General features: G+C 42.0%; 1 protein-coding gene across 5 annotated transcripts in view; it reads right to left on the minus strand.

Annotated features, from left to right (window-relative positions):
• LOC121272153 (leucine-rich repeat-containing protein 49) overlaps positions 1–24,001 on the minus strand; it is a 244,678-nt gene that overhangs the window by 92,798 nt on the left and 127,879 nt on the right. For all 5 annotated transcript variants that reach the window (XM_041178664.1, XM_041178665.1, XM_041178663.1 and 2 more), the window contains one exon: positions 22,257–22,340. In XM_041178664.1, coding sequence (XP_041034598.1) covers positions 22,257–22,340 — 84 coding nt within the window. The remainder of the gene's footprint in view (positions 1–22,256; positions 22,341–24,001) is intronic.

The raw sequence follows: 24,001 nt of genomic DNA on the forward strand, positions 1-24,001 counted from the left end.
TATTTCAGGGAAATTTTAACATGTTGGATAGATGTCAGTGTTGTAGCTGCACTTGAATACCTTGGCGAGAAGCTGGGGCACAACTCTTCACCGCTATAGCCGGGAACTTATCAGGGACCTCATCCTTTGCTGTTTTTAGCATGCTCAGCAATTCCTTGAAACCATGTGGAGGGAGCCAAATTGGCTGAAAATTGGTTCCTGTGGAAGTGGAACATCAGGAGGAGGTAGAGATTGATCATCCACTCAGTGCATCCGCCTGAAGATGGTTGCAAATTCTTTAGTCTTTGTCTTTTCTATGTTGGGCTCCACAATTATTTTGATGGGAATGTTCATGGGGTCTCCTCCTCTTGTTCGTTGTTTAATTGTCCAACGCCATTCACTTTTGGATGGGGCAGGACTTATTTTTTTACTCATTCACAGGATGTGGGATTCACTGGCTGGGCCAGCGTTCATTGGCCATCCCTAGTTGCCCTTGAGAAGGTGGTGGTGAGCTGCCTTCTTGAACCGCTGCAGTCCATGTGGTGTAGGTACACTCACATGCTGTTAGGGAGAGAGTTCCAGGATTTTAACCCAATGACAGTGAAGGAGCAGCAACATAATTCCAAGTCAGGATGGTTTGCAGCTTGGAGGGAAACTTTCAGGTGACGGTGTACCCATCTATCTACTGCCCTTGTCCTTCTAGATGATAACAGTCATGGGTTTAGAAGGTACTGTCTAAGTAGCCTTATTTCTGTAGATGGTACACACTGCTGCTAGTGTGTGTCGGTGGTGGAGGAACTGAATGTCTGTGGATGTGGTGTCAATCAAGCTGACTGCTTTGTTCTGGATGGTGTCAAGCTTTTTGAGTGTTGTGGGAGCTGCACTCATCCAGGCAAGTGGGGGGTATTCCATCACAGTCTTTGTGCCTTGTAGATGGTGGACAGGGCTCAGGGAGTCAGGAGGTGAGTTACTTATCACAGGGTTCCTAGCCTCTGACCTACTCTTGTAGCCACAGTATTTAAATGGCTAGTCCAGTTCAGAATCTAGTCAATGGCAACCCCCAGGATGTTGATAGTGGGGGATTCAGTGATGGCAATGCCATTAAACGTCAAGGGGAGATGGTTAGATTCTCTCTTTTTGGAGATGGTCATTGCCTGGCACTTGTGTGGTGTGAATGTTGCTTGCCACTTGTCAGCCCAAGCCTGGGTATTATCTAGGTCTTGCTGCATTTCAACATGGACTGCTGGACATGGATTTGCTGGGCCATGAGGTTAAAGATTGTGTTCGAGTACAATTCTGCTGCTGCTGATGGCCATAGTGCCTCATGGATGCCCAGTCTCAAGTTGCTAGATCTGTCTGAAATCTATCCCATTTAGCACAGTGGTAGTGCCACACACGATAGAGGGTATCCTCAACGTGAAGGTGGGACCTTGTCTCCACAATGACTATGGGGTGGTCACTCCTGCTGATATTATCATGGACAGAGGAATCTGCTGCAGGCAGGTTGGTGAGGATGAGGTTGTATGTTTTTCCCTCTTGTTGGTTCTCTCACCACCTGCTGCAGACCCAGTCTAGCAGCTATGTCCTTTAGGACTTGGCCAACTCAGTCAGTAGTGGTGCCACCGAGCCACACTTGGTGATTGAAGACCCCTACACAGAGTACAGTTTGCACCTTTGCCACCCTCAGTGTTTCCTCCAAGTGATGTTCAACATGGAGGAGGCACTGATTCATCAGCAGAGGGAGGGAGGTACGTGGTAATCAGCAGGAGGTTTCCTTGCTCATGTTTGACCTGATGCCATGAGACTGCATGGGGTCTGGAGTTGATGTTGAGGAATCTCAGAGCAACTCCCTCCCAACTGTATACCACTGTGCTGCCACCTTTGTTGGGTCTGTCCTGCTGTTGGGACAGTACATACCTGGGCAATTTTCCACATTGCCAGGTAGATGCCAGTGTTGTAACTGGACTGGAACAGCTTGACTAGGGGTGTGGCAAGTTTTGGAGAACAAATCTTCAGTACTCTTTGGGAATAGTGTCGGGGCCCAGAGGCTTTGCAGTAGCCAGTGCCTTCAGCCGTTTCTTGATATCACATGGAGTGAATTGAATTAGCTGAAGGCTGGCACCTGTGATGCTGGAGACCTCCGGGGGAGGCCAAGATGGACCATCCACTCAGCTGACGATTGTTGCAAATGCTTCAGCCTTATCTTTTGCACTGAGCTGCTGGGCTCCCTCATTATCGAGGATGTGGATATTTGTGGAGCCTCCTCCTCCTGTGCATTTTTTAATAGTCCACCACCAGCCACGACTGGATGTGGCAGCACTGCAGAGTTTAGATCTGATCTGTTGGCTGTGGGATCGCTCAGTTCTGTCTGTCACTTGCTGCTTATGCTGTTTGGCATGCAAGGAGTCCTGTTTTATAGCTTCACCAGGTTGACACCTCATTTCTAGGTATGCCTGGTGCTGCTCCTGGCATGCCCTCCTGCACTCTCCATTGAACCAGTGTTGATCCCCTGGCTTGATGGTAATGGTAGAGTGGGGGATACGTCGGGCCATGTGGTTACCTATTGTAGTCCAGTATAATTTTGCTGCTGATGATGACCCACAGAGCCTCATAGATGCCCAGTCTTTAGTTGCTAGGTCTGTTTGAAATCTATCCCATTTAGCATGATGGCAGTGCCAAACAACATAATGAAGGGTATTCTCAATGTGAAGATGGGACTTCATCTCCACAAGGACTGTGCAAACTCCTACCTATACTGTCATGGACAGATGCATCTGTGACAGGATGAGGTCAAGTATGTTTTTCCCTCTTGTTGGTTCCCTCACCACTTGCAGCAGGCCCAGTCTTGCAGCTATGTCCTTTAGGACTCAGCCAACTTGGTCTGTACTGGTGCTCCAGAGCCGCTTTTGGTGATGGATATTAAGGCCCACACCCAGAGTATGTTCTGTGCCCTTGCTACCCTCAGTTCTTCCTCCAAGTAATGTTCAACATGGAGGTGTACTGATTAATCAGCTGAGGGAGGACGGTACATGGTAATAAGCTGGAGATTTCCTTGCCCATGTTTGACCTGATGCCATGAGACCTCATGTGGTCCGGAGTCGATGTTGAGGGCTCCCAGGGCAACTCCCCCCCGACTGTATACCACTGTGCTGCCACATCTGCTGGGTCTGTCCTGCCAGTGGGACAGGACAAATCCAGGGATGGCGATGATGGTGTCTGAGACATTATCTGTAAGGTATGATTTCATGAGTATGACTATGCCAGGCTGTTGCTTGACTAGTTTGTAAGATAGCTCTCCCAATTTTCGCACAAGATATTTGTAAAGAGGACTTTGCAGGGATGACAGGCTAAGTGTGCCATTGTCATTTCTGGTGCCTAGGTCGATGCTGGGTGGTGCATCCGGTTTCATTCCTTTTAGACTTTTTTTTATGCATGAGGCCTCATGGGGTTCAGAGTCAATGTTGAGGACTCCCAGTGCCATTCACTCCCAAACTATTATCACTGTGCTTCCATCTCTTGTGGGTCTGGCCTGCTGATGGGATAGGTCCTACCCAGGGATGGGGATGGGAGAATTCTAGGACATTGGCTGAAAGGTGTCATTCAGTGAATATGACTTTGTCAAGCTGTTACTTGACTATTCTGTAGCACAGCTCTCCCATTTTTGGTGCAAGTCACCAAATGTTAGAGCGGAGGGCTTTGCGGATTCTTTTCTTATGTCCGTGTCCAGTGCCTAGATGTATGTGCTCCAGCAGTTTTATTCTCATCATAGTTTTGCACAGTTGTTTAATGCAACTGAGTGGCTTGCTAAGCCATTTCGGAAGGTAGTTAAAAGTCAAAGACACTGCTGTAGGAATGTGTTAATAGTTTGACTCGATCAGGCAAAGACGGCAGATTTCTTTCTCCGAAGGACATTAATGGCTAAGGTGAGTTAACAAAAATCCAGCAGTTGCATGGTCACCATTACTGACACTAGCTTTTTATTCCAGATTTATTTGATTAACTGAATTTGAAATTCCGGGTGCTGGGATTTGGACTCTCATCCTGAAGATCATTAGCCCAGGTGACTGAATTACTAGTCAAGTAACATAACCAATATGCTGCCATACAAACGTAGTCTGTTGGGTCATATGCCCATTTCTGTGCTGTATATTCTATGTAATTCCCCTTAAAGGCCATGATTTTGAAAGACCCTCATGCTGTTGAGAAGAGTCATGGGACAGAGGTGGCCTTCAGTATGGCAGCTGACACCTACCATAGAGTTGCTGTTGGCTGCATCTCAGGAAGAGATGGACTTCCTGATCTCAATTTCCATGTTCCAGGTGTAGTGCCCTATAGTGGAAAATCACAGGACTCCTGGCATCTGCTGCAGCCTTGAGACATGACACATCAAACTCCAGCTGTCACCATTCCATTGGGTCCTGGATCTTTGGCCTCACTGATCAGTGAATGGCTGGCATAAATCAACTTTTAGCTTCTGAAACTCCAGGGGTGCAACAATGACCGCATTCTGGAATCCATATTCCACTCTGCACTCCACTCTGTTCCTTGTTACCTCCAGAAAATCTGAACATCTTTCCATGGAGGTAAATGCCAAAGCAGACCCTAGCTGCCAGTTATCTGGGAACTTGCTGCAGACTTAAATGCAACTGCCACTCGAGAACTGTACTCAATTTTACAGATTCACTTTACTCCTGAAACTTTCTGGTGCTTGTTAAAAAAATGAGAATGAATGCTGTACTGGGAACAGAAAAGTATTAGCAGCAACACAGAGTCACGCACAATACAGGAAAAAACCAGGTGAAGTGAGCTTTAAAAAAGACAAACCCCTGCAATCTATTTAGTTACACCACAATTAAAAGTCTACTGCATTCATAATTAACTTCTCCAACTCCACGTTAGGACTAGAACTTTTATTGAGTGTGATATGCCACTCAACTTGTGAATTTAATAGCTTTCCTTTGTCATATCAACAGGGCATCGTAACACCGATTTGTTGCTGGCCCCATTTGTATCAACTACTCCAGTTGAACGAGGAGTTCAAGAGTGAATTTATTAATTTGGTTTAAATTGACTCAGTTACTGATAAATTGCACAAGCTCTTAGTCCAGGATTTTAAAAAAAATCTTCAACAGTAAATTCTTATAATCATCTTACAATCAAGTTGAAACAAGTATGTTGAATTTTCACTTTGGTATTTAGTGACACGTTTATTAATGGAGTTGTGTGACATTCTGTTTTAACAAAGACATTAACCTATTTATTTAATGTATTTGTTAGTGCACCTGTAGCTTCAACTCTAGTTTGTTTTTCACTGACCTTGTGGGATGCTTTAACACAGACAGGCAACACAATAAAACTAAAGGCACTTTTGACCAGAGCCTTGGATTGTTCATAACACTGTTGAATTTTGAGCAATTTTTTGTTTTCATGATAACTAGCTTCCATGGCTGCAGTTTTATATTTTTTTTTCCTGGGGACTGCCTACACAACTAAACAGCTTAAAATCTTCAGTTAGTAAACAGAATTAAACTGTGAACAGAGCAACTGCATTTAGTGGTGGACTTAAAACGCAAAGACGTGCATCAATCTCTATATTCTACCATCAGGGTTCTTAGTGTAAGAGCAAGGAAACAAAAGAAATTTAGCACAGACTCAGCAATACAAAGTGGAGAGACACCTTACGCTGTAGCTATGTACAGAATATCACAAAGACTGCACTGTGATACATGAAATAAATGAAGAGCAGGTTGAGCAGCAATGACCGGCAGTAGCTTGGCAGTATTACAGCATTTTTATAAGATTACTGATAACATATGGTCAGCCTGTAAAACCCGACACTGAACTTCTGTATTATTCAGGAGGGGGAACTTAACTAAAAACTGGGGGCAGAATTTTCACCTCAGCAGGTGGGCACGCGCCCGACCCACTTGAGCGTGAAATGATGTGTGTTGATGTCGGGCGAGCATCCTGATGTCAACACTGAGTCACGTGATAGTTCAGTCGGCTGGCGCGTGCGGGAATTGGCAGCATGCCTGCAACAACTAAAAGGCCTGCGAAGGCCATTAAATTATCAATTAAGTTAAGATTTTTGCTGCCCATGCAACCATACAGTCGGTGGGCAGGTGAAAAGGCCAAATGGCCTTTGCACTTTCTAGGAAATCTCATCCACAGGTGGGATGAGGTTTCCTAAAGCAAATAAAATTAAAATTTTAAAATTTAATTAATAACATGTCCCTGCTCATGTGACAGAAAAAAAATTAAAGGCAGAGAATGGATATAATCCGGAGAGATCATCTGGACTCCATCAGAATGATATAAGTTAAGCTGCAGGAACTCCTATATAGGAATCTATTGGATTTAAGATCAGCATTTACTTTTCTGACATTGATTGTATTAGCATTAACAGCCAAATGACATCACCATAATTTTAGTATGGCTCTGACCCATGTTTGAACCAAGGCTTTAAGCACATACGTATACAATATCACCAGGTTATTCACAGTGAATTACAAATAAGCAAACTAAACTGACTCTGTAGGAACAATAAATACGAATACCGGCCATATATTTTTACAAGCATATTAATAAGAGCAGGATAATCCTTTAAAATCATTATTGCATAAACATGTCAGTAAAAGAATTTAAACGCATTTAGCTTGATACATGAATGATCCAAGAGTATAATGTTTGTATTGTATTGCAATAAGAATTCACGATGCAAAATATTTTCAGGTATATATATGAAGCTGACTTTTTCTGTGAAAAAGGAGTCTAGTGAGTGTTAAGTACAATAATGTCATTTTGTCCAGGGAATATTATTAAAGGAAACCCTACGTTTTTTACTGAACTAATATTTATTATTTGAAACAGCAAACACTTTCTGGAAATTTATATTATAAACAATGATGTAGCAACATAGTGCATGACGTCTAGACACCCCACACCACAATGCTGGAGAGGTTTTCACTGAGCTCCTGTGCTGTGCAGGTAATGAGTGGATCTGATGTGCAGCTAAGCATGTCAACTTCTCCTCCCTCTCACAAGGCAATGTCACAAACTACATGGAAGAATCCAAAAAGGAGAGAAGTACTAAACTAAAGTAAAAAACACTGAAACTTTAACTGCTCAACTAGAATTGTTCTCTGCATGCTAGAAATCCAATGTCTGTGTTAATCCTCAAGACTGTTTGTTTGTTCTGCTCTTGGCACATCATTTGGAAGTATGCAATAATTCAATGAGAATCTGACACCTAAATCAGTAGTTAGCTCTTCTCAAATGCTTTTCAAACCTAATGGTGTCTTGCACTCTGGCCCCTCACTTGGGAGTAGAATGCACTATGGCTCATCAATTGAGAAAACAGAGAGAAAACAGCTGATTCTGATATCTGAAGATAGGAACTGCCAATTACTGTGCAAAAGGGAATGAGACAGTGAACTAATTGTACCTAATTTAACCTTTAGAGGACAGTGCATCCAAGAAAGTTTAAATTCCTGGCAGTACCAAAGCAGATGATCCTACATAATGGACAACATCTCCAATTGCAGGGGCACTGGCCATAATCTTTCGATCTTCCCTAGACTCAAGGGTGGTGCCAAAGAACTGGAGAATTACAAACATTATTATTAAAATCAGAATCCTCCTGGTGAATAAAACTAAACTAAATGAACCAAGAAACATGTCATTGTGATAATGATGGACATAAATGCTGGGAATGAGAATACAAAATGCAACTTCCGTCATATTGACAATCAGGTTACCTTCTTAACTGTTAATAACTAGTAGATTCTGGGACATAAAATCAGAAAATGCTGGAAAAACTCAGCAGGTCAGATAGCAATTGGGGAGAGGAAAAATAGAGTTAATGTTTCAGGTCCTTTCATCAAAAATGGGAAAAGTTATTAATGTAACTGGTTTTCAGCAAGCAAAAGGAGGGAGGATGCAAAAAAGAGAAAAGAAGGTCTATGACAGGATGCAAGTTAGGAGAGAGAAAATAACACGAGTTGGTAGCGCAGGGACAAAGGGAGCGTTAATGGGGCAAGTAAAGGAACAAAAAGATGTGTCTAGAAAAGGTGTGAATGCATTTCAAAAGCAAAAAAGAAGAAAAACAAGAATAAATCCAAAACCCGTAAAATAAAAGGAAAACAGAATGAGAGCAGAGATTATAATTGTTGAACTCATTGTTGAGTCCAGAAGGCTGTAGCCATGCCTAACCAAAAGATGAGGTGCTTTTCCTTGAGATTACATTGAGCTTTTTTGGAAGAATGCAGGAGGTCAAGGACAGAGAGGTCAGCCTGAGAGAAAGGTAGAGAATTAAAATGACAGGTGAGCAGAAGCTTGGGGTCATGCTTGCTGATTGAATGGGCTTGCTCATAAAACAGTCACCCAATCTACGGTTTGGCTTCCCAAAAGTAAAGCAGACAACATTGTTAGCAGTGAATATAGTATACTAAATTGAAAGTTCATGTATATCACTGTTTACTTTAGGAGTGTTTGGGACCTTGACCAGTGAGCAGGGAGGTGGTAAAAGGGCATGTGTTGCATCTCCTTGCATAGAAAGGTGCTCTGGAAAGGGGAAGGAATGTTGGGGAATGTTTGAAGAGTGGTCCAGGGTGTCGTGGTGGGAACGGATTCTTCGGGATGCTGAAAGGAGAGGGGAAGGTGATTTGGTGTAGAGTCACGCTGAAGGTGGTGGAAATGATGGAGGATGATCTGTTAAATATGCAGACTGGTGGGTTGGAGGTGAGGACCAGGGAAACCCTATCACAGTTGAGGGAGGGAAGAGACAGAATGAGAGCAGAAGTGCGTGAAATAGAATGAACATGTCGAGGGTCCTGTCAACAAGCTGAGGGGAATTCTTTGGTGAGAATAGATATTTAAGAAGTACTAGAATGGAAGGTAATATCATCGGAATAGATGCAATGGGGACTGAGTGGAATGTCCTTACAGGAAGCAGGGTGTGAAAAGGTGTAGTCAAGGTAACTGAGACAGTCAGTGGACTTACAGTGAATACTCATTGATATACTATCCCCAGAAATAGACAGAGAAGTCGAGGAATGGAAGGAAAGAGTTGGAGAAGAGCCATATGAAGGCTGGAAATGGGAAACAAACTTGATGAAGTTTTCCAGTCCAGGGCGAGAGCAGGAAACTGCAATGATACAGTCGTCAATGTATCGGAAAAAGATTTGAGAGTGGGGGCATGAGAACAAGAAATAATCCACACATGCTACAAAAAGGCAGGCATAGTTAGGACCCATGTAAATATCCATGGCACCACCTTTTATTTGGAGGAAGTGAGTGGAGTTTAGGGAGAAATTGTCCAATGTGAGAACTATTTTAAGCAGATAGAGGAGGGTGGTGATGGATGGAGGTTGGTTGGGACATAACTGATTATTCTCTTCAGCAATTAAGAATAAGGTTAGTGATGTATCAACAGTTCTTCAAGAAAAATGAAATTGTGTATCAATTCAGGAGGGAGAATCTGCTTCAGAATACTCCTCAGTGAGCTTTGACTCATTCAATGAAAATTCAAATATCACAAGAACAATTAGATCAATATCCAACAGCAGGGAAATGTTGGAAGTGGGATTTATGATTAAAAACAAGAAGGCAAGTCATAAACTCATTTAACTCACAGAGATGGGTTTATTTTAAAATGAGGCATTAAAATAAGTGATGTTTTCAAACCAAGAGCATGAATCTGACTACAAACATGTGAGAGGTGACAAATCTACAATTAACTGCAGTCTTATGACATTACAGTCAAGCCATCACTGAACAAATCTCAACCAGTCACTGTTGTACTTTGGTAGAGCAGTTATAAAATTAGCTGTTAATATGAATAATAAATCACTACAGATTCTTTCCTTACTTAGTGATTTGTTGAACCTAGTAGAGGCTAAGTGCCTTCCAAACAGAAGGGAAACAATGTGAAAAAATGAATCACATTCTAACCTCTTATAGAGAAGGAACGCTCTTTATAAAGCTAAGTGTAAGGGCAAGGAGACAAATACCCAACATACATCCCATGAATTGCAGCTACCAGTGAAGGAAGCTTTAACAACTGCCAACCATTAGAATATGGATATTAGTCTGTGATGCCGACACAACTAAACCAGAAGCAGAGGCAATGGTTGAGATGTTGCTAGAGTTTTCCAAAAAGCCTGAGAGACTTGTTTCTTCACACTGAAACCTGACATTTATTGTAGAGGTGTTATTGCAGTAATAGCAAATATGTTAGTGACACCTACGGCTCAGTGGTAACACACTCTTGAGTCATAACAACATGGGTTCAAGTCCCATTCCAGAAACATGCATTTAATCTAGGATGACACCTCAGTAGTGTTACACTGTTGGAAATGCTATATTTCAGATGAGTGAAACTGAGCCCAGTCTTTCCTCTTAGGTCCTAATGCATGATTCAAAAAAAGAGCAGGGGATTTGTCCCTAGTGCCCTGGCCAATGTTGCTGGTTATCTATCTCATTGATGTTTGTGAGATTGTGCTTTGCTGTCATGTTTCCCAACATTACATAAGTAATGACACTTAAAAAGTAATTAATTTGCTATGAAGTGTTTTATGGCTAAGGATGCGAAATATGCGATATAAATTCAAGTCTTTGCTTCTTTAGTGATTTTGTCCGAGATGGCACCGGCTTTCATACACTGAATAATTCTCCAGATGCAGTTTAAAACTGCCTTTGTGATGTGCTGTTTCTTTGGTAACTTGCAAGCACATGTTTTGAGCACATTGCGAGTGATACAGAAAAACATACCATTCCAGGTCTTAAAATGTATTAGAATAAATAAAATATTTATGATGCCATCCTGACTTATTCAGCACCACTGCATCATTGAAGCAGTGCAGCGTACATTTGGCACAGAGTTAAAACTAATCCATTTTGATTAAAATTATAGAATTCGAGTCATAGAATGCTTATACCATAGAAGGAGGCCATTCAGTTTGTCAAACTTTGAATCAGCTCTCTGCAAGTGTTACAAATGCAAGGTTTTGTAAGATTGTTATGTTTTGAAACGTCTCTTTAATTTAAGGAGAGATGGAGTATTGAAGAGAGTTACGTGATCTGTCATGATTTCTGAGCAGCAACAGGCCAGGTGGCTTCGTTACCATGAGGACAGGAGCACCCAGGTTGATGCTTGCTGAGAAAGATGCAAAACGTTCATGCCTGAAAACAAAGGCAAGAGCAGCTGGACTGACTGTGGACAGACTTATAATCTCTGAGTTTTCGGACAGGGAAAAAAGAGGTCTCAGAGAGATGAAAGGCTGCATCTAGTATGATCAGCAGAGAGGGGTGTGGCCATTCTATAGACCACCAGGCAGAATGTGAGAGAGAAGACAGCCTCTGACTGAGAGGCGATCTTATTGAAACATATAAAATCCTGAGGGGACTTGACAGAATGGATGCCAAGAGGATGTTCCCCCTTGTGGGAGAGATTACAACTAGGGGGCACAGTTTAAAAATAAGGGGTGTTCCATTTAATTCGGAGATGAGGAGAATTTTTTTCTGTCAGAGGGTCATTAGTATGTAGAATTCTCTCCCCCAGAGAGCAGTCTGGCAAGGTCGCTGAATATTCTTAAGGCTGAGTTAGATAGATTCTTGATTAACTAGGGAGTTAAGGGTTATAGGGGGCATACAGGAAAATAGAGTTGAGGCCACAATCAGTACAGACAAGCTCTTATCAAATGACGGAGCAGGCTTCAATGAGCTGAATGGCCTGCTTCTGCTCCTGATTTCTATGCTCCTATGTGTGTTTGTATAGTTGAAGAGATTGCTATCCTGTGGCAATCTAAGCAATCTGGAGGAATTGTTCTGACGTGGCAGGGGTAGGGGAAGAATCGCCAGAGTAGGCCTGACTGCTGGTAGTCAATTTGGAAACTCTCTGAAAACTGAGAGAAGTTACTTTTGATGGTACCTCAACATAATGATTCAGCAACATGGAGAGACATGAACCCATTGGAAGTTGGGTCAACGGGCTATTGACTCTTTCCTATAAACACTGTAATCTTGTGGAGCGTGTCTGTGATTCTGTGTTGTAATGTATATGTATGTGGCGTGGAGTTATTGGTCATGGAAAAGAATCAATAAGGGTAACTTTTCTATATTTTAGAGAATTAGTTGCTTACTAGATAATGTTTATCCAATGTTGCTTTTAGCTGGTTTATTATAGTAATAGTCATAAAACTTGAAATCTTGTCATGCATTTCCTTTAAAATGGTCAATAGCAATTCAAATCCCTTGTTTAAATGATCAATCTCTCTGGGGATCGTAATACAACAGCAATTTAACCAGTCCCACTTGCCTGCCTTTCTCCCACAACTCTGCAAATGTTTTCCCTTCAGGTGTTTATCCAATTCCCTTTTGAAAGCCATGATTGAATCTCCCTCCATTACCTTTTCAGGCAGTGCATTCCAGATAGTCATTATTCACATTAAAAAAATCTTTGTCATGTCGCCTTTTATACTTTTGTCAATCACTTCAAATTTGTGCCCACTGACTCTTGACCTTTTGGCCAATCGTAACAGTTTCTCCCTATTTACTCTGCCCAAACTTCTCATAATTTTGAACATCTCTAACCTCTCAACTTTCTCTCTTCTAAGGACAACAACTCCAGCTTTTCCAATCTATCAATATAAATCAAGGCCCTCATCCTGGTACTATTCTCATAAATATTTTCTGCACCTTCTATAAAGCCTTCACATGCTTCCTAAATTGCTTAGAATATACAGCATTGAAATAGGCTATTTGGCCCAACCAGTCAATGCTGCCCTTTCAAGCCTTCTCCCATCCTTTCTCTTCCAATAGAAATGCTAAAATGGTTGTCATAATGACTGGTTTAAATGTGGCAACTGTACAAGGAAATTACTAATTAATTACCCAAACAAGGATCCTAAGAGAGGAATATCAAATAACAGGAATGAAATAAAGCTTTCAAAAGAAATTGATTTAAAGGTCTGGGGAAATGATAAACTGATCAGCTTCAGCATTTAACTCTATTATTGAGGAATTTCAACAGCAAAAAAATATGGATCCGTACCCATGGGAGCTCAGTTTTGGCTTGCCAAACTAACTTAAATTCGATTGTAGGAGACCACATTCAGTTTCTTCTCATTTCTTCTGTCATATAACTCCAGGAGCCTTCTTTGTTAAACTGGCAGCTAGAGAAACAATGGGTGAAATTTAATGGTGGGGGTGTGGGGCCCCGACATCCTCGGTGAAAACTAATAGCAACCCACTGACCCAGTCTCCAGGAGTCTCGATGGAATTAAGTACCTAACTGAAAGAGGGAATCCTACGATCAAGGATCCCAGCTCTACAGGAGATATTTAATTGCTGCACTGCCGGAAATCCTGTCCCCGAAAGCTGCTAGTCAATCCGAGGCTGGCAGCTCTGCAGTATAGGCAGTGCCACTGGAAGTGGTGGTCAGTGCTAGTATTACACTGGGGCCTATACAGAGGATTGCAGGTGGGTCCTTCAGAGTCAGTTAAGTTGGGCAGAATGGGGTTCCCAGGCTGGTGCTGGTGAGGTTGATGGAGAGGGGGGTCGAAAGCAAGGGTGGGGTGTGCCTTCCTGCAATGGCACCCTCTTCCCGATGCCATGTCCCTCGATCAGACATAGAGTGCCTGGTAAGCTTCAAACAAACTTAATAGGAACATGCAGTTTAATTTGATTGTTGGGGTGTACAGTCTACATACACCTGGCGTTGCACCAGTACTGAATTCATACATGAGGTTGTTCAATTATGTGATAGGCAGAAAGCGGGTGTTATTTTCCACTAACAGGACGCTGCTGTCAGTCCAAAAACACATTCTGCATTCCATCAAACAGCATTATTCGTAATTGACAGAGTACAGACCGTACTCGGCCAGCCCACGCTTGCAAAACCCAGGAAGTCTACTGTTAGATGTGATCCCACAACTGGGCAGCACTTGCTGAACAATCCTGAGTTTGTTAATAGCTATACTAACAACCAAATTAGAATAACGTCAAGCTCATAACGTGGCTCATTTAAGCTTGCTGGAAGCAAAATACATTCATATGCAGGGACCCGTTATCAGCAAACAAAAGGAATATGCTCAAGTCTTGCACCTTTTCTGAATTACTCTGGAGCTTGTGGAGCCTACAGTTCCCAGGGTGCTTTCTCCATGGTAATTGGAGTGGACTTGCCAACCAATTAGCACCCTTTTCTCCTGCAGCATAAATTGTTGTGATCGTTCGAAATGTGGCATTCTTGTATTTGTCCTGATGAGAGCACAATTAAAAGCTTTAGCAACATCTCTCACTTTTCAGCAACAATCATACCTTTCTTGATTGTCAACATTAACCAAATGGATTCTGTCCTTTTCCCGTCAAAGACATCCTCTCTTCCCAACACTACAATGTCTTCCCTAATCAGTACTGCCATCCCACTCTGCTCTACACATGCGAGCCTTGGACTATGTATAGCGTCATGCCAAAAGCTCTTGAAGATCAGATGGCAGGTCAAAATAGCAGACCCTGAGGTGGTCATCTGAGCTGACATGACAAGCATCCACACCATACTGAGACAGTCACAAACAAGTTGGGCTGGTCACATAGCCAGAACATCTGACACTCACTCACCAAAGCAAATCCTCTGTGGAAAGCTTGATTGTGGGGTGTGCACTCATAGCAGTCAAAGGAAGCACTACAAGGGCACTCTGAATGCTTCACTTAGGAGTTATAACATCGACCTCCGGTCCTGGGAGAAGCTCCAAATAATAAAGGACACAGCCTTCTTCGAAAGCAAGTGCATATCAGAAGCAGAGTGAAAATGCAAGGACAGGAAATCCCAAACCAGCAGCTCATTCAAAACGCAATTGTCTGCAGCATCCTGTCCTGTTTGCAACAGAATCTTCCGGGTGCAGTTTGGCCTTAACAGTCACCTAGGTACCCAGTGGAACCCTACCAAACATCCCAGATATTGGAGTTGGTCATCTTTGCCTCGAAGGTCATATATTGATTGGACAGAAGAGGAAGGTAAGGGATAAGAGCACTGAGCTCCTATAATGTGTATAGGACTGCTTTCTAAAAGCCCAACAAGGGAAGATTCACTATTGGATATAATAATGGGAAATGAACCAGAGATATAAGAAGTAAAAGTATGGAACATCTAGGCAATCGTGACCATAATATAATACATTTAAAGATAATGATAGAGAGAGTTTAAGAGGTCATGTGGTATGCCTTTATTAAAGCCAAAGCAGTTTGCCTTGGATTTTTATAGTTAAATATCTATAAGGAAGTGCTGCCTGGAAAGTGTTTACTTGTGAGTCTGACCAAGTAGGGAGTCTTTTTGGGGGAATATTTTGTAAGACTAATGTTAACTGTGTAACTGTAATCATGTGTGCTTAAGTTTTCTTTTCTTGTTAATAAAATTTTTACTTTTAATTTTTAAAATCCCAAAGGTGCTACTAGACTTCTTGCTGCAGAGATCAGAATATTTACTTCTCATTTTCAGAATACAAAAAAGGCTATGGCCTGTAAGCCAAGTTTCCCTCTGGAATTTGGTTTGCTCAGCAGGAGGGACAAAGCAGTTACTCCAGTGGAGAAATAGGATGCTTTTAAGAGTTTGCTTTCTCTTCAAAAAGAAGGGAACAAACAGAAAGGAATTTGAGAGATTTAAGAAACAAGAAGTCGCCGAGAATGGCCTTGCTAATGGGTTAGATCTGGAAGACTCAGGCTGAGTCGAATGACTTTCAGACACTGGAAGCTGTGTCTCATTGTAGCCGGGGAAGTAGGTCTGCTCGAAAGCCAGGAGTAACATTGGACTTGTTCTTGAATGCTAAACATTTGCTAGAAATGTGGTGCACAGCGAAAGGGGCTGTAAGATGTTATCTCGAGTGATTTAGTTAATTAGTACGGAAGGACCTTTTCTTCAGTTTGGTGTATTGGTTATCTGTTAATTGATGTTTGGCCTTTGAGGATTTTAGTTTGTTTGTTACAGTAGAAGTCTTAAAACATGAAATCTTGTCCTTCAGTTATTTCCATTGGTTGTTTGGTAAATTTATCTCCTCTTAAAAGTTATCGGTCTCCACAGGGATTGTAACACTTGGAGTGTGTAAGTCTAGGTGGGGTAGAGGAACAAAGGGATTTCAGCGCACAAATATATCAATCACTAAAAGTTGTGCCACAGCTTAGCAAAGCCATTTAAAAATGCAAACCAACACAGGGCTTTATTTCTAGAGGGATAGAATTAAGAAGTGGGGAAGCTATGCTAAATCTTGGTTAGACCACACTTAAGAGTACTGTGTGCAGTTCTGGTCACAACATTATAAAAAAGAAGGCACTGGAGAGGGTGCAGAGAAGATTTACAAGGGTGATACCAGAAATGTGAGCATGCATATCAGGAAAGGATTGACAGGCTGGATCTCTCTTCTCTTGAAAAAAAGGTAGCTGAGGGATGGCCTAATAGAGTTATCTTAAATTATGAAAAGTTTGATAGAGTGGGTACAAAGAGAATGTTTCCTCTTCCATGGAAGAGCATAATTAGAGGCCACAAATATAAGGGAATTCAGAAGAAACTTCTTTACCTAAAGAGTAGTGAGAATGTAGAACTCGCTACCACAGGGAGTGGTTGAAGCGAATAGTATAGATAAGCACATGAGGGAGAAGGGAGTAGATGAATGGATACCATGATAGATTTGGATGAGGAAAGATGGGAGAAGGCTGAAGTGGATCATAAACACTGACATATACCAGTTGGGCCAAAGGACCTGTTTCTGTGCTATATATCTATGTAATCTTATGTATTGTATCTCTGCTCTTTCTAGTTTAGAGCTGCTGGCCAATGCAAATATTTCACTAATAATGACCTAAATGATCAATATAAACAACATTTGGAACTAATGTAATAAACAAAAACAGAAAATGCTGAAACAGTCATTAGAACAGCAATATACGATCATGATAGAGGAACAGACAGAAAACAGAAAATCAGGATAAACAGGGTACTTACAAGCCACAATACTCTAACTAGTGGAGTGCTGAGTAACGTATCTAAATTTGCTGACCATGCAAAGCTAGGGGAAAGTGCAAACTGTGAGGACACAAAGAGGCTGCAAAGAGATATAGACAGGTTGTGAGTGATCAATAAGGTGGCAGATGGACTATAATGAGGTGAATTGTGAGTTTATTTACTTTGCTTCTAAGAATAGAAAAGCAATATTTTCTTAAGAGGCATGAAACTTTTAAATGGTGATGTTCAGAGGAATTTGGGTGTACTCGTACAAAGAACACAAAGTGAGCAGACAGGTACAGAAAGCAGTTAGGATGGCATATGGCATGTTGGCCTTTATTACAAGTGAACTGGAGTACAAGAAGAGAGAAGTTCTGCTACAATCATATGGGGCTTTGGTGAGACAGCTTTTGGAATACTGTGTGCAGTTCTGGTCTCCATATTTAAGGAAGAATATACTTGCTTTGGTACAGTGAAGCTTCGCAAGATTGGTCCCTGGGATGAGAAGGTTGTCCTATGATGAGAGGTTGAGTAAATTGGATCTTTATCTCTGGTGTTTAGAAGAATGAGGAGTGATCTAATTGAAACATGTGTTAGGAACAATGCATAGCTTTAAGTTTAATTTATATTTGTATTTGGGTGTTAAGAAAGGTGAAACCTGGTTTTAGTTTCATTTAGAGATTTTTGTAAGCTGGGTGCTGGGGAGTCTGGGGCCCTGTTTGTATACATGCATTTTTAATGAGGTTTTACAACTTGAAGTCAAGAGGTGGGTTACCAGAGGTTAGTAGTTTAGTGAAGTTAAAACAAACAAAGTAGAAAAAAACTGCTGTTGCCTAGCAATAGTGGTCCAGAAACACACAGAGAAGGAAACACAGAAGGCGGTCAGTTGGTGTGTGTGTATGCCAACGGTGCAGGCAGAAGGCTTAGTCTCTCTAATAAGAAATCCTGCAAGCCTGCTGTGGAACTGAGTTTAGGGAACTCATGCGTTTGCTCTGAAGTTGAAGTAATAATGAGTTTAGATTGTGTTTTTTGGGGTGTCTCAGAGAGAGATACCACCTGAGGAAAACCATCTAGTGAATGCTAAGAAGTCTGGGAAGAATACTGATTGAAACTGAGCTAACCCAAGCAAGAAACCTTGGTGTTGAGGCAGTGGTAAATCTTCCCTGGGATTTTGTGCTTGTAAGTGTTGCTGGGATAAAAGAAATAGTGTGTGTTTGAATCATTTTCTGGTATCTGTATTGAAATCTTTCCAACCTTTTTTGTCTGGTGTAATATTGTACATTTTTTTCTTGTTTAATAAATGTTTTATGCTTTTTGTTAACAGTATATGAGCAGACTCTTGTGAATGTGTCCAGTAACAGACTTCTACAGTTTCTAGAAAAAACGTTAGGATCGACTCAGCCAGGTTTCACTTGTCCAGTATTAACTTTGGCTGGGGTCACAACACATACAAGATTCTTAAGAAGATTAACAGAGTGGACACAGAGGTTGTTTCCCCTGGCTGGGGAATCTTGGACACAGGGGCACAGTCTCAGGGTAAGGAGCTGATCATTTACGACTGAGATAAGGAGAGATTTCTTCACTCAAAGGGTCGTGAATCTTTGGAATTCTTTACCCCCAGAAGGTTGTGGATGCTCCATTGTACAATATATTTAAGGCTGAGATAGTCATGTTTTGGTCTCTTAGGGAATCAAGGGATATGGGGAGCAGGCAGGAAAGTGGAGTTGAAGCCAAATATCAGCCATGATCATATTAGGCAGAATTTAACGCTCAGCGTGTAGGCTCGTGACGCACACACCCAAGCGTAAACTGACACGCAATATCTCGTTCAGCAGGCACATGCCGGAATCGGCTGCGCATCTGCCAATAACTAAAAGGCTTACTAAGGCCATTAACAAGCTAATTAAATTCAAATCTACACTGCCCGTCCAACCTTACGGTTGGCAGGCAGGCAAAAAGGCCAAGCGGCCTTTACATTTTTTACGAAACATCATCCATGAGCGGAATGAGGCTTCCTGAAGCAAATAAACATTAAATAACAACTTTATTTTGGAATTAAAAACATGTCCCATCTCATGTGACAAAGTCACACGAAAGGACATGTTTTATTAAATTTTTACAGTCTTTATTAATTTTTTTAAAAAGAACTTCAATCTCCCTGAGGTAACTCCATGCCTCAGGGAGACTAAAGCGCTCTTTCACATGCATGCGCGAACGGTACACTAGGCCCGGCTGTCCCTACTCCCCCTGCCCGCACAGGCAGCACTCAGTGCTGCCGTTCGCCATCCATGCAAAGCGGGGCTTAATTGGCCCGCCCATGTGAAATCGCGGTGCAGAGCCGATCACGGGTGGCAGTCAGCTGCCCGAGCACCCCCGCCAAGGGCAAAATCCTGCCCGTTGAATGGTAGAGCAGGATCAAAGGGCCAGTCTACTACTGTTCCTATTTCTTATGTTCTCATGGTAAAAAACCTAAAACCTTGGGCTGTAACTTCCGAGGTCCCCAGTATCAGATTGGAGGGAAAGCCCAAAGATGGGCTGGGGAACCCCTCTCAGAACTTCACAGGTAAGGGTTTGCAAGGCAATTTCTCAGAAGCGCAAACTTCCTCTGGGCAATTGCCCTGCGCTGGGAACCATCAAAAATGTGATTTAAATCACAAACTTCAGATGGGTACACAGAAAAAGTTGGAAGAATTAAAACCTCTTCTAACTTCTGGGTAACTACTATAAAGACTCAGACCGCCTCCTCACGGGGCACCCCCCACACCCTCGACCCACCAGGGGACTTCCACCCAACCACTGTTAAACCAACCCCCATGGTATTTCCATCCCCTCGAACACCCCACTGTATTCCCCCATCTGCAAGGCCAACCCCACACCTGGCCAAAGCTCAACACCCTCCCGCCAACCCGACCACCCAGCCCCGACTGCAGGACCAACCCGACACCCCACTCCCCCAAAATTCCAACCCACCCCTCTCCCAAGGTCCAACCACCCCCTCCCTAAGATCCGAAATGCCACCACTCCCAAGATCCAACCCTCCCACTCCCCAACCCCTGCAGACCTCCAATTTCCCCCACTCCCCCAAATCCTATCCACTTACCTTAGACACTTACCTTCTCCTAGGCCTGTCAATTTCAATGGACCTTTAAACTTACCTGGTTTACAGCAGCTAATGCTGTAAAAATGGGGCCATGTCCTCCTTCACTTCGATGGAGTTGGACTTCGATGCTGGGTCTCGGGATGAGCTGCACTGCCTGGATCTTGTCCAGCCTGAGTCGGAAGGTCAAGCGAGACAGGCACGGAAGAAATTTAACATAAGTATTTGTGCACAGACTGGAAATCTGATGCTTATTGGCACTCCGAGCCCATTAACTCTGTTTCTCTCTCCACAGATACTAATCGCCTTGCAGAGTATTTCCTGCATTTTCTGTTTTTATTTCAGTATTTTGCTTTTGTAAATGGAGCTTATTTTCCCCTCCCCTTCCATCATGCTTGAAGAATATATATTTATGACTAATTATCAACAGACACACAGAATCACAGAATGTTTACAGTGCAGAAGGTGGCCCATCAAGTTTTTCCTGGCTCTCTGAAAGAGCATCCTACCTAGTCCACTCCCCTTGCCTTATCCCTGTAGCCTTACACATTCTCTCTTTTCAGATAGCAATCCAATTCCCTTTTGAATACCTCGACCAAACCTGCCTTCACCAACCTCTCAGAAGGTTCATTCCAGACTCTAGCCACCCTCTGGATGAAAAAGTTTTTCCTCACATCACCTTTACTCCTTTCGCCAATTATTTTGAATCCATGCCCTCTAGTTCTCGATGCTCCCTTGGGTGGGAACAGTTTCTCACGATTTACCCCGTCCATACCCGTCAGGATCTTGAATACCTTTACCAAGTCTCCTCTCAGCCTTCTTTTCTCCAAAGAAAACAGTCGCAACCTCTCTAATCCTCATAGCTGCAGTCCTTTATCCCTGGAATCATTCTTGTGAATCTCCTCTGTACTCTCTCCAATGCTTCACATCCTTTCTCAAGTATGGTGCCCAGAACTTTACGCAGTACTGCAGATGAGGCTTAACTCATGTCTTATACAAATTCACCAAGAGCTCCTTACTCTTGTACTCAAAGCCCCTATTAATAAAGCCTAAGATACTACATGCTATATTAGCTGCATTCTCAACCTGCTCTGCCATCATCAATGACTTATGTACTGATACACCAAGGTCCCTCTGTTCCTGCACCTCCTTTAGGGCTTCTCCTTTTAGTTTATACTGTCCCTCCATATTCTTCCTGCCAAAATGAACCACCTCACACTTCTCTGCATTGAACTTCAACTGCCACTTGTCTGCCAAACCACCATCATGTCTATGTTCTTTTGAAGTTCAAGATTATCCTCATCACAGTTGACGTTGCCAATCTTTGTATCATCTGCAAATTTTGAAATCATGCCCTGAACACCACAGTCTAGGTCATTAATATATATTAGGAAGAGCAAGGTTCCCAACACTGACCCCTAGGTAACTACAGTACAAACCTTCCTCCAATCTGAAAAACAACCATTTATCACTACTCTCTGTTTCCTGTCACTCGGCCAGTTTCTCATCCAAGTGCCTACTTTCCCTTTTATTCCATGAGATAGAATTTTGCTCACAAGTCTGTTGTGTGGCACTGTGTCAAGTGCCTTTTGAAAATCCATATATACCACATCAACAGGGTTGCCCTCTCTGTTACTTCCTCAACAACTCCAGCAAGTTAGTTAAACATGATTTTCCCTTAAAGAATCCAAGCAGGCTTCCCTTAATTATCCTGCACTTGTCTAAGTGATTACTGATTTTGTCCCAAACTATAGTTTCCAGATGTTTTCCTACCACTGAATTCAAACTGACTGGCCTGTAGTTGCCGGCTTTATGCTTGCATCCCTCTTTGAACAAGGATGCAACATTTGCAATTCTCTACAAATACTCAATTACATTTTTCAGTAAATAGCCTGTATTAGAGAGCGGGTTTACTAAATTGTTCAACACTGTTATATGCATTGTTTCCACAAGGGGTAGGATCAGATATTGTCTACTTAACTCTGGGTTAGTGAGCTAAACCTACAACATTTAACAAACCATAAAGCCAGAAATAATTTTCCTTTTGGAAACTAGTTAAAATTATACTGCACATCAGTTGATTGGTTAGATATGTTTCTTGACTATATTATATCCAGGATTAAAGCACTCCACATGAAACAACCCAGCCAACCACTAACTATTCTAACAGGACTAATATTTAGTCTTTACCTTCAGGATTGCCTGCTTGTGGATTTCACGTTTCTTGTCGTCTTCTTTTCTGGCCATGATTAATGCCATTCGCCGCTCTTCCTCCTAAATAGAAACAAAATGGAAATGCATACATTATCTTGAAAACAATTGACTCACTATATAAACAGCAGCAGCTCAATGAGCTGTGTACAGGGTACAATAACTGATGGCCACAAATATATTGCAATACCAGTACATATAAACTTAAAAGGAAATCTAAAACATTGAAATCTGAATTATTCAATTCTACATTATCTTTCACTGAATGTTGAAGTTAAGGAGATAAAGATTGGGGTAATGAAACATTTTCCATTTTAAACATCATGCCACCAAACAGCCACAGATCAGATGTAGCTAGGCTTAGATGTACAAGTTCCCGGTACATTGCTTCATCAAATCCTTCTAAGTCAGATACAGCATTGTTAGGTACAAAATTGAAGTTCCCTCTAACTCTGTCATCAAACATTCACAATTTAGGTATAGATTAGAGGCTTATTTGAAATTTCTATACTTAAAAACACTCATAATGTATTGAGCATGGTTTTAGTACAGCAAAGTTTAATGTGCTTGAGCATGTACATACCACTAGAATTGCATAAAAATACATTGGGCCAGACTCCTAAAATGGATGAAATTATAGCATTTTAATCCAACAACATTTGTCAGTGACCTAAATATAAAGAAGGTCGTTAAAATCCTGAGATGGCTCATAAGCCCTTAATGGCTCACTAGCCAGTAAAATGTTTAGTGTCAAATATGGCACATTACACTGCCAAAACAGCTAAAGCACACTATTCTGTGGCAGGCTAATATCATTCTGCAAATTGAAACACCTTAGAAAAAGCTGCACATGAATCCCAAGAAATGTTAATTCACGGAACTGTTCCTGCAAAGGAGGCTGCCATTCGATATATCATGTTTGTGCCAGTTCTCTGTAGGAGCAATTACCTAGTGCCCTCCCCATAGCCCTGCACATTCATCCCTTCCAAATAATAATCCAATTCCTTCTTGAATGCCTCAGTTGAACCTGCCTCCACCACGCTCTCAGGCAATGCATTCCAAATCCTAACCACTTGCTATGTGAAAAAGCTTTTGCTGATGTCACCATTGCTTCTTTTGCCTTAAATCTGTGCCCTCTGTTTCTTGATCCTTCGACCAATGGAAAGTTTCTCTCTATCTAATCTGTCCAGACCACTCATGATTTTGAATACCACTGCCAAATCTCTTCTCAACCTTCTCTCCTCCAAGGAAAATAGTCCCAACTTCTCCAATCTACCTATGTAACTGAAGTTCCTCAGCATCAGGACCATTTTCATGAATCTTTTATGTACTCCCCTTCACATCTTTCCAAAAGTGAGGCAGCCAGGACTGGACACAATACTCCAATTGAGGCTGAACTAGTGTTCTACACAGGTTTAACGTAACTTCCTTGCTTTTATACTCTATGCCCCTATTAATAAAGCCTCGGGTGTTGTAGGCTTTATTAACCATGCTCTCAACCTGTCCAGTCACTTCAATGATTTATGCATATATTGTATATACACATGCAGGTCCCACTGCTCCTTCACACACATTAGAATTGCATCCTTTATTTCATATTGTCTCTCTTCCTGTCCCAATGAATCATCGCATACTTCTCTCCTTGGTCCAAACACATGGAAAAAACAGCTGAACTCAAAAGGGGAGGTGAGAGAGACTGCCCTTGACATCAAGGCAACATTTGA

The sequence above is a fragment of the Carcharodon carcharias genome, chromosome 32, assembly GCF_017639515.1.
Source record: "Carcharodon carcharias isolate sCarCar2 chromosome 32, sCarCar2.pri, whole genome shotgun sequence".
Classification (NCBI taxonomy): Eukaryota; Metazoa; Chordata; class Chondrichthyes; order Lamniformes; family Lamnidae; genus Carcharodon; species Carcharodon carcharias.